Source organism: Vombatus ursinus, unplaced genomic scaffold (genome assembly GCF_900497805.2).
Source record: "Vombatus ursinus unplaced genomic scaffold, bare-nosed wombat genome assembly UNPS02014841.1, whole genome shotgun sequence".
Lineage (NCBI taxonomy): Eukaryota > Metazoa > Chordata > Mammalia > Diprotodontia > Vombatidae > Vombatus > Vombatus ursinus.
In genome coordinates, this window is record NW_020954619.1 from 3,411,404 (window position 1) to 3,423,601 (window position 12,198).

Genomic DNA, 12,198 nt, shown 5'->3' on the forward strand with positions numbered 1-12,198 from the left:
AAGAAAATGTCATATTGTATTTGACTTAGTAAAGACATGATATGTTTTTGGCTTTCTGAGAGGCAGGTTTAGCACACAAACATAGACTGAGGCTTAATTCCAGGGAATTCAGGGAATGGGGCTGGAACCCCACAGTCCTTCTCTCTCAGCGCCACAGAAACAGACTTTTCCCATTGACCTCCTAAGCTGTCTTTGGCGTTCGTGGGTTGAGAAGTCTGGAAGCTGCTACAGCTGCCTGTGATTCAGTCCTCTGAGGCCTGCTTTAGGTTCGCTGTGGCCTGCGCGTCTACGCAGAACTGCGCTCCTCTTCTGCCTGGTGCGATACCTTTCTGATCAACCATCCAGGCTGTCTTTGGCTGGAAATTTATTTCACTCTGTCTTTTTGTGGGTTCTGCTGCTTTAGAATTTGTTTAGAGCCATTTTTTTATAGGTATTTGGAGGGGTTTGGAGGAGAGCTCAAGCAAGTCACTGCTTTTACTCCACCATCTTGGCTCTGCCCCTCTCATATATGAAGTCTTTCAGACATATAGATTGATCTATCCTTTGGGAGACTCTGGTGTCAACATAATGTAGTGCTGAATTGGCATCAGGCTCCAGGCCAAAGTAAATGTCTACAGGACCGTGGTTGTGTTCAGTGTTTCAGTTATAACAAGACCTAGACATACCATGTCACCTATGAGAAAAACCTTACAATAAATGACAAGGTATGGTCATTTTCAACACTTTGAAACGTAACCAATCTGCCAACATTCATTCATTCATTCATTCATTCATTGACTTGACCAAGATCATTCTTGGTCTTATGACTACCTGCTGAAGATTTCCACTGATAACTGAACTGAAAACTTAGCTTATCTTTCTCTAAATCTGTTCCTCTTTCTGCCTTCATTATTTCTGATAACACTATTCATGTAGTCTCCCATTTTTGATATATCGTATATGTGTATATTACATATATGAGAGGTGTTACCTTTGACTCTTTCTCCTCTTCAAGTCTTACCTACCTGTTTCCCAAATTCTTGCCTCCTTTATCTCCTAACTATTCCAATTGCTACTATCATCATTTCCATCTCTCTGGACTATTGCAGTAGATTCTCCCCAAACAGACCTTCCTGTCAGCATTTTCTCCCTACTACCAACCCACCATTTATGTGTGTAATAGTTCCATATGCATAGATCTGGATATTTCATTCCTGCTAAAAATACTTTTAGTGGCTCAAGTTCTGAGCAAAATTCATATATACTTTTTTCTGATTGAGAACTATCCTGCCTTTCCTTAATTACCTAATATTATCTGTCTCCACAAGCCTTATGTTTCATTAAAGCTTGACTATGTCTCCTGAACCATCTCTCTGCTCTTCAACCTATGTACTTCCATGCTCTTCCCTGTACATTGAATGTTTCTTCTTTCTACGTTGTAAGTGCCAACCCAAATGTGGTGGATGTCTTCTGTTGGGTAATGATCTTCCTTCTAGGATCTTATGTAGCATTTTGTTATAAATCATTCTAATTTATCTAATAAATTAGATCTAATCAATCTAATGCTTTAACTTTTTTTTGGTATCTTATCCTTATTAGTTTAAAAGCTCCCAGAGTGGAGGTATTGTCACTCTTCCCTGCCTTCTAGCCTGGTGTCTGACAATAGGTTTACAAATACAAAAACCAAAAAAATGAAAAGCGGTTCCTGCCCTTGAGTAGCTAACTTGGGAGCAGAAGCAGAAATACAGTCAGTCCACAGATAAGTAACTGGTAATTTGAAGTGGAAGAGAACATTGTTGTTGTTGTTCATCCTTCATTCCAGAAGACCATGATGTCAGGGAGGTGATGCCATGACATGCAAGTGAATTGGATTTAAGTGAGGCAGGACTGTGCAAAGTCACCAGCCTCACTTTCTCCTCTGGAGCCATCTGGGTCCAGTAGCAAGATATAGATCAGGATGACTAGATGCCTTGGATGCAGTGGGAGACCTTGGCCTTTTTAAGCTACGGTCTATAACAGGTCTCAGTTTGACTGAGGCAGTGCCCATTCAGTAAATAAGGCTAGGTAAGAAATGAGACTGAGAATGGTCTCTTTTACTAGCCAAAAAAAAAAAAAAATCAATTTGGGAGGGGAAGACCCTCAGGGTTTCTGGCCAAAAACAGAAACAATTGCTATTTACATTCACTCGGAGCAATCAGGTACCAAACTATGACCATGTGGGGCTTGGGCTCGGACCCATTGTTGTCCAGTCTACGGGAGCCTGAGTGATTTGGGTTTAAGGCTTGGTCCTCAAGAAAAGCCCCAAGATATTTTTCAAGGTTTCAGGGTTCAAAATTTACATTTCTTTGGGCAGAGCACTCACTGGTTAGGGTATGATACCCTATGTAGTCAGAGGGAAGGGAGGGAGAGTAGAAAAGAAGGAAGGAAGCTGTATTGCCCAACTGCCCATTTTCAATTGGGTCCTCATTGGGACAGCTCCTAATACTTGTAATACAACTTTAACCACTGGTGGGATCAGGGAAGGCTTTGCATAAGAAATGGTACCAGAGTGGCTTGGGGGTGGGGGTGGGAAAGAAATTTACGTGATAATTCCATTGTATATTTGAAAGGAATAGCCAGTTGTGCATAGTAGATTTGCAGTTCCAGGTACAATCATCTTTTTTTTTTTATTGTACTATGCTATGGAAATGCTTGTTTTATTCCATAAATTAAAAAAAAAAACAAAGAAGCTGCAGATTCTAACACTTGGGCGAGAGGGAAGTATGTTTCAGTTGTGGGGGCAGCCTGTGCAAAGGCAGGAAGGTAGGAAATAAAATGTTATGTGGGGAATAGCTCTTAGACCAGTATAGAGTGAAGGCTTTAAATACCAAGCTAAAGTTTTTGTATTCCATTTGGTAGCCAAATGGGGAGCCACTGAAGATTATTGGTCAGGGGAGGGAAGCTCTTGGTATTGTATTTTAGGAATATTAATTTTTTGTTGTTCATTTGTTTCAATCATGTCTGACTCTTTGTGATCCCATTTAGAGTTTTCTTGGCAAAGGTACTGGAGTGGTTTGCCATTTCCTTCCCCAGTATTAACTGTGCAGCTGTGTAAATGGATTACTGAGGGGAAAGAGTAGACAGTAGACACGTGGAGGCCACTTAGGAAGCTATCGCAATAGTCTAGATAGAGATGATTAGAGTTTGAAATAGGGTGGTGATCATTGAGTATATAAGGGGGTGAATGTATGAGAGGAAGAATGATAGGGCCTAGGGCATCAGTAGGCCAGATAAATGTCTAGGGGTCTGGTAAGAGGAAAACCAGGACAGCTAGTAAGGCTTTGAGAACATTAGGAAAATAAAGAATGGGTAGATGGTAAGTCTTGATCTGATGGTCCTCTGTCTCACTGGAAAGATTAGAGTTGACTCCCAGCTATCCAGGTGGTTTGAAGAACCATGTTACTCTTTCCACCCATCTTCCCCATGAGATCTAGGGAACTCTGGGTCAGGAGAGAAAGGTAAGGTAAAGGAAAATGGCATCTTCTGGTGAACTGGTTGGCCCATTGGGATTTGGGCAGGTTAGGGGAGACTGGGAAGTTGAAGTTATGCTTCTAGCCTATAGGTTTCAGACTCTATTCTTTTCCCTTATTTTGAAAATTGGGATAATTGCCCTCTCCAGTTATGTGCTGCTTCATCCATTCTCCAGTGTGTCTCCAATATTACTGACAGTGGTGTAGCTATTTGCTCCTTCTTTCTACATTAGGACCTTCTTTCTACCTTAGCCCTACTTTAGAGCTATGTAATTTGAATTAATCAAGCATAACTAGGTGCTCTTTAGAAAATTCAATTTGACAGCTGAATGAAGGTTGGGCTGGAATGGGTAGAGATTTGAGTGAGGGAGACCAACCAGAGAACTTTTGTAATTGTTGATACTGGAGGTGATGAAGGCCTGCACCAGAATGATGACAGTGTCAGAGGAGAAAAGAACACTTATATGAGAATTATTATGAAGGTAAAATTGATAAAATTTGGCAACAGATTGATTAGTGTGTGTGTGTGTGTATGTGTAGTACAGTAAGGAGTCCCACGTGATACCTCGATTTCTGGTTTGGGTGATTGGGAGTATAATGGTGTCCTCCAAAGTAATAGGAAAGATAGGAAGAAGGGAGGGCTAGGTGAGGAAGATAATGCATTTAAACTTGAACATGCATTTAAGATGTCTATGGGACATCTGGTGTGAGATATCCAGTAAGCAGCTCGAGGTTAGGAGGTCTAGAGATTAGAAAGAGAGGTTAAAATTGGATAGGTGGATCTTAGAATCATGAGCTTAGAGATGATAATTGAATGCTTGGGAGTAGATGAGATTGCCAAGTGACAGTAATAAATCTTTACTAAAAGGATTTGTTCTGTGAAGTTTGGATCCAGTCAAAGGGCTACACTTGAGGACCTAGAGGGCCACATGTGGTCTCAAGGCTGTAGGTTCCCTACCCTGAGCAGGATAGGAAAAGAGGGTCCAAGAGCCTTGGGAGACAGTCACCTTATTAATAATTTCATCCTTTGTGAAGTGGAAAAATTAACAAGAGGCAATTCTATTTTAGATCTGATTCTCACTAACAGGGAGAAAAATGTTTAATATAGAGTTGTTTAGGAGTGAGGTTAGAACTATGAATTTACCTATTTAGGAAACTCCTTGCTTGAAACATTCCCTCCACTGATCTAGACTGGCAACTAATTGGTAAAATATTGTCTTGAAGAGTCGCCAGGATACTACTAGGCTCCATAGTCAACCTGTGTCAGAGCTAGTACTTGAATGCTCCTCTTTCTGACTCCAAGAATAGCATCTATTCAACTTACCATGTTTCCTCCCAATATAAACAAAGTATGATTTGGATGAATATTCAGCAAAGGATTGGAGCAGTCATGTGGGAGGAGAAGGCGAAGGGAAGAGAGTTTCAAGGTGATCAACAGAGTCTAGGCTACAGAGAGTTCAGGAAGGATGAGGATTGAGAAAAGACCATTAGATTTGGCAGTTAAAAGATCACTGGCAACTTTGAAGAAAGCAGTTTCAACTGAATCACATAAAATCAGAATACAGACTATAGAGAGTTAAGAAGAGAGTTAGGAGAAATGAAGTGGAGACATTGATTGTAGATGGCTTTGAATGCCAAACAGAGCATTTTATATTTGATTCTAGAGGCAATAGAACAGCACTGGAGTTTATGGAGTAGGGTATGTGTGTGTGGAGGGGAAGGTGACATGTTCAGACCTGGGCTTTAGAAAAGTCACTTTAGTTGCTGAATGGAGGATGGATTGTAGTGGGGAGAGACTTGAGGCAGGCAGACCTACCAGAAGGCTGTTAGAATAGTCCGGGTTTGAGGTGATGAGGTGCCTGTACTAGAGTGATGGCAGGGTCAAACGAGAGAAGGGGGTGTATTTGAGAGATGCTGCAAAGGTGAAATCAACAGGCCTTGGCAACAGATTGGCTCGGGGAATGAGGGATAATGAGGAATCCAGAATGACTCACAGGTTACAAGTCTGAGGAATTAGGAGGATGGTGTTGCCCTCTACAGAAATAGGGAAGGTATGAAGAGGTTTTGGGGAAGAAATAATGAGTTCTGTTTTGGACATATTGAATTTAAGATGTTTACTGGATTAGACTAGTTCAAGATATGTGAAAGGCAGTTGAAGATGCAAGACTGGAAGTCAGCAGATAGATTAGAAGCAGGATAAGTAGATTTGAGAGTCATCAGCATAGAATGACAGTAGTTAAATCCATGACAGCTGAGGAGATCACCAAGTGAAGTATAGTACAGAAGGAGAAGAGAGCCCAGGATAGATCCCTGAGGGACTTCTTTGGTTAGAGGATGTTGTGATCTGGAGGAAGATTCAGTTAAGGAGACAGAATGGGAGTGTTTGGGGAAATCACAGTGAGGATGAAGAACAAGGTTTGGGTTGCAGGGCAGAGGGAGAATAGAATGACAACCTATTCTGATCAGATAAGGGAAGTTCAGAATTCATGAATGGAGAAGTGGAACGCTTCAGGGTAATGATGGTAAGATCAAGGATATGACCATTCAAGTGTGCATCTGAGGTGAGGTTGATCTATGATCCTTGATGAGGGATCAAGTTTACTTTTTAAATAGGAGAAAAAACTTCCTTGATTAGAAATACTATTTTCTTTAATATCATTTTACAACTTTATAGTTAACCTATAGTTAGTTTGTGTAATTGTTTTTGTTACCTGGTTTCTTATGATATCTTATAAAATAACTAATATTTTTGTTTTATGCAGAAGATCTTGCAGCTACTACCTGAAAGGATTTTCTTTCGATGGCATTATCACAGTATAGGTAAGATTATAGTTTTAGAAATTTCTAATGCTACATATTTCTTCCTACTGCTAAATGTTCAAATTAGTTTGATCAAGAGAACTTACTCATACTGAGGAATAGTCTTAAAAGTAGCTTACTTATCCTACAGGTAGAAGTTCAAGACAAGTGGTTTTTTGGATTCCAGAGAGTTTTAGAAATAGTTATCCCTTTTCCTAAAATACTTTCTTTGGACAAGTTGTAAATCCGTAATTCCTTGTAAAAAATATTACTCCTTCCTTCACCAACCTGCACACACTCAAATACTTTGAGATATGGTGGCAATGAATGAACTTGATGATAATAATAATTATAACAATAATAATAGCTAACATTGGGATAGCACTTATCATGTGGCACACTCTATGCTGAGCACTTTACAATGACTGTTGTTTGATCCTCACAACATAGAACCCTGGGAAGTAGGTGCTATTATTATCCCCATTTTACAGATGAAGAAATTGAGACAAACACAGGCCTTATTTCGCTTGATAAGAAGAAAGTTACCACTGCCTCTTATTTAAGCCACTTTTACGAGTTTATAGTAACTTAGCTTCTAAACTGTTGAATTTATAATTTTAATAATATGAGATATAACTATTAGTAAAGATTATAGGAAAAAACAAAGTAATATGTGAAGAAGGGAGGTATGTCAATATTAGAACTTTGGGCTACAAGTAGTAAAATGTCATTTTGTTAATAAAATGGACTATTACATGGGCATATTTAATAAAGGCTTCTCACCTTTCTAAAAGCCTTTTCCTTTGCTGCAATGTCTGGGATTTTTCAGTTGTAGGACTGAAGTTATTTGTTTAGTTAATGGTCTAAGTGCTTTGACACAATGATGATACACTCCAGATAACTCTCGTATACTTATTTTTAAACTATGCAAGGAAGCGATAGATTTTTACATAGATAAATGTAGCATTTAATGGCCTATTACATAGTATAAAACATGCTGGGCTTTTAAAAAGTTTTTAAAATTTTTGCAATAGTAATAGTATCTGTCATGTTGCATCCTCTAAATAAAGTGAATATATGTGGTTATATATATGCTCCAGTAAGTTAGTACGTACTTGCCATAGGTTACTATGTAGTATTTAGTTATACCAAAATTGAGAAATGAATTTTAACATTAAGCACACAAAACACATAACTGGCTCCCATGCCTGAAACACATTCTTCTCCTTAGCCTCACTTCTTGAAATTATTCTCTTCATTCAAATTCCAGTGCAAAGTATAGCCCAAAGGAAGCATCATAGAGACTTGTGACATTCCTTGTAGGCTTTGGGTCCATAAACCAGGGATAGATTAGAATGAGAGATAAGTGTAATATTTTCATCTTCACTAAATATAATCTTCAGTAATAATCTGCAGGATCAGTTGCCATTACCCTGGGAGTTTATATATATCTACTTAATTTCATCCTACATAGACTTTTTGGGGGAGGGTGTTTTATGGTGGTTGTATAGTATAATACTTTTAGCAAATGGAATTGCAACACTGAACTACAATCTATCTAATAGTCAGACATTTAATTAAAGAGGGTCATGTTGAATATGTTGTATATGTCCCAGAGTCTCCTTAAAAACAGCTTTATGTACACACACGCAGAGGAATACATAAATGCACATACACTTTGAGAGCCTTTTTCTCTTGAGTTTTCGTGGAACATGAAGTCCATTCAAAATCAAATGGTTTTGGGAATTAGGTGATGCAGTGCATAGAGCACTGGTCTCTAGTCTGGACCCAAGTTCAAATCCTGCCTCATAGTTGTGTGATCCTGGGCAAGTTACTTAATCTCTGTTTGGCTTAGTTCCCTCAACTGTAAAATGGGGATAATGATAGCACTTATATCCCAGTGTTGAGAAAATTGAATGAGACACTATTTGTAAAGCACTTCATATAGTTCCTGGAACATAGTAGGAACAATATAAATGCTAGCTATTAGTTTTGCCACTAAGTAGCTATTACATTGTTAAAACGGGGAACAGGACAAGTAACAGTAAGAAAAAACTGAAATAGTGATTATAAGTAAGTTATATTGAATGAACTAAGTAGTGGAATTTCAAATAGCGAAATTGGAAACTATCTGTAGTTATGTTTTAGAGGAAAAGGAAAATATATTGCACAAAATATTCTGATATTAATCCAAGAATTCAGTGAACTACTGTTAGCCACGACAGAAATAAAAAGAGATAATTGGAATTCTTTAAAAACTTCCTATAAACTCAAAGAATTACCAATTAACACTATGAAATTTGACCGTTGTTTTAAAACGTGCATTAAAAAAATTGATCTTGTTCTTTCCTTTAATCCTGTGGTACTTGTCCATGTCTTCCCATTAATTTTCCACAAGGGGGCAGCTAGGTGGTGCAGTGGCTAGAGCATGGGCCCTGAAGTCAGGAGGACCTGAGTTCAAATCTGGCCTCAGACCAAACACTTGACACTTACTAGCTGTGTGACCCTGGGCAAGTCACTTAACCCCAATTGCCTAAAAAAAAAAATAATTTTCCACAAGGACTCCACCCAGTAATCTGGGGACCATTCTCTAACTCTTTTTGTTTTATGGGGGTGCCATGCTTGCTAGATTCTTAGCCCACAACTTTCTTATCTACTCTTATCTACTCCATTCTCTTTATTTTAAGGATGAAAGACCTGAGGCCCAGAGGCATTGTGACTTGCCCATAGTCATACATGTAGTATAGACAAGAGAGAAACCCAAGTCCTCTGAATACTGATCCAGTGCTCTTTCCACCATAACAATTTGCCTTCTATTTGTATTACATTGTTTTTCACTAAAATATGTTGAAAATAAAGCTTTTTTCCCTAACTTGAGGGATTTTATAAAAAAGATAGTTAATGAGAAGTACATAAAATTGACTTAGCCAATTAGATTTAATTGACTATATATTGGGCATCTACTTTATGACATTTTGCTCTATATACTAGGATTATAAGATATGGTTAGTGAACCTCATGGTACTTATCAAGTCCATGAGATGTGTCTGGTATCCATGGAAAGTAATAAATGATATAACACCATATATAATTGTCTTAAAAGCCTTAAAGCAGTATCAATGAAAGAGCATTAAAGTGCTTATTCTATATCAGGCACTGTGTTAAAAACTAGGGACACAGTTATAAAAATGCAGTAAGCCCCCCATACCTATAATGCATTCCCTCTTCTTTTCAGCCTTACAGAATCCCTACCTTTAAGATTCATCTCAGTCTCCATCTTACATGATCCTCCCAAGCTGCCTTCTCTCCCAAAATGACTGTGTGTTTATTTCTCTATATCCTTAAATATGTATGGCTCCTCTTGAGGACAGACAGAGATCCATTTTTTGTTTTTATATCACCAGTATCTTTGGTTGATTATGACCAGGAGGATTTTTTTCCATTGTTAGTGGGATGTAGCACAAAGGGCTACTTCATTTTATTGGTGCAACTGCCTGTAAGTTTCAGTGTTCGTCACCAAGATGCTGTGTTATACAATTTATTAATATAGCGCGGCCCACAATTGTGGGTGCTGATGCTAGCAAAGTAGCTCACAAGTTTTAATATTTTTAAATTGGTTCTAAGTGAACATTAGTTGACTTTGAAAATTAATTCATGTTTTTACCTTTGGAGATTTATATATCATTCATTTTTATGCATGATAAGAGATAAGTACTACATAAAATCCAACGTGGTTAAATAGATTCCTATAGTATCAAATGCTTTTGGACCTCAGGAAAGGCTTTTGACAATTTACATAATTAAAATGGAATTATCTTAAAAGGTCTCTCTGTCTATAACAGGTATTCATCTCTGAAGGTCACTTCCATTTTTTAATATTAACTTTTATCTTTGGTTGAGTGTGAATCAAACTTTTTTTCTTTCATTACTTACTTATTAGGTCTAGAACTTTTTAAAAAGGCTATTACTTTTTTCATTTTAAATATTTAAATTATTGCTAGAAGATATTGACTTTATATGTGAATTCCTCCATTATAAATGCATCTTTTTTCATTTTAGGATCGACTCTAAAGAAGCTTTTGCACACTGGAAATTCTGTTAAGGTACTTATCTCAGATGGAAGCAGAATCTCAAACTTTTCACGTCATCAGTGCTCTGAAGCGACAGTTTTTAAAAATTTCACCTAAAATATGATTTTATTTTTATTTTAATTAAAACAATTTTAATTTATAGAATAAAGCAAGCATTTCCATAACAGTACAGTAAAAAAGATGATTACACATGCAACTGCAAATCTACTATGCACAACTTGTTTTTCCTTTCAAATACACAACATTTGTAATATTCATAATATTATAAATTTGTAATAGTAATAATAACACTTGCTTATAGTCATTCTTAAAACAATATTGCTGTTACTGTATACAGTGTTCTTTTGGCTGTGCTTATTTCTCTCTTAATTATTTTGTGCAAATCTTTCCATGTTTTCCTAAAATCATTGAGCTCATCATTTCTTATAGCACAGCATCCTATCACAATCATCTCCCACAACTTGTACAGCCATTCCCCAATTGATGAGCATCCCTGTAATTTCCAATTCTTTGCCACTGCAAAGAGAGCTGCTGTAAACATTTTAGAACATGTAGATTCTTTTCCTTTTTCCCTAATCATCTTTGGAAATAGATCAAGTTGTGGTATTGCTGGGTCAAACGTAGTTTGCTAAGTCTTTGAGCATAATTCCAGATTTCTCTCCACAGTGGTTGGATCAGTTCACAATTCCACCAATAATGAATTGGTGTCCTAATTTTTCCACATACCCTCCAGGATTTATCACTTTCCCCTTCTATCATTTTAGCCAACATGGTGGGTGTGAAATGATATCTCAAGGTTGTTTTAATTTGCATTTCTCTAATCAATAAGGATTTAGAGCATTTTTTCTTATAACAATAAATTGTTTTGATTTCTTCATTAAAAACTGCCTGTTCATATCCTTTGACCACTAGTCAGTGGAGGAATGACTTGTATTCTTATAGATTTTACCAAGTTCTTTATATATTTTAGATAAACTTTTATCTGATAAACTGTCTATAAAAATTTCCCCCCAATTTTCTGCATTCCTTCTGATCTTGGTTACTTTTGTTTTATTTGTACAAAACCTTTTTCTAATTTAACATAATTGAAATTATCCATTTTACCCACAACTTTGCTCTCTATCTCTTGTTTATTCATAAATTGTTCACCTACTCATAAGTCTGATAAGTAATATGTTCCATGTTCTTCTAATTTTCTTTTAATATCTCTCTTTATATCTAGGTCATGTATCCATTTTGACCTTATCTTGGTAAATGGGAAGATATTGTTCTGTGCCTAGTTTCTGCCATATTGCTTCCCAGTTTTCCCAACAATTTTTTTAACCAAATAATGAGTTCTTAATCCCCAAATCTTAAGTCTTTACATTTGTCAGATACAAGCTTATTATGTTTATTAATTGCTATAAATTGTATGTCTAGTCTGTTCCATTGATCAACCTTTTCTTAGCTGGTGCCAGATAGTTTTGATAATTACTGCCTTATAATATAGAGTAAGATCTGTTACTGCTAAACCTCCTTCCTTTACATTTTTTTCATTATTTCCTTTGATATTCTTGACTTTATGTTTTTCCAAATGAATTTTATCGTTTTTTTCTAATTCAGTAAAAGAATTTTTTTGGTAATTTAATTAGGATAGTGCTGAATATATAAATTAGTTTGGGTAAAATTTTCATTTTTATCATATTGGCCCTGCCTACTCATGAACAATTAATATTTCTCTAGTTATTTAAATCAGATTTTATTTATATAAAAAATAATAATTTTGTTTATATAGTTGCAGGGTTTGTTTTGGTGGGTATACTCCCAGGTGTTTCATACTG

The 12,198-nt window shown here is 36.8% G+C and overlaps 1 protein-coding gene across 3 annotated transcripts in view; it reads left to right on the top strand.

Moving 5' to 3' along the window:
- Window positions 1-12,198, top strand: part of RALGAPA2 (Ral GTPase activating protein catalytic alpha subunit 2) — a 407,209-nt gene that overhangs the window by 45,722 nt on the left and 349,289 nt on the right. For all 3 annotated transcript variants that reach the window (XR_003567134.1, XM_027840277.1, XM_027840278.1), the window contains exons 4-5: window positions 6,251-6,308; window positions 10,347-10,390. Coding sequence is in view for 2 of the 3 variants with exons in the window: in XM_027840277.1 (XP_027696078.1) it covers window positions 6,251-6,308; window positions 10,347-10,390 (102 nt within the window). In the remaining variant the exon portion in view is untranslated. The remainder of the gene's footprint in view (window positions 1-6,250; window positions 6,309-10,346; window positions 10,391-12,198) is intronic.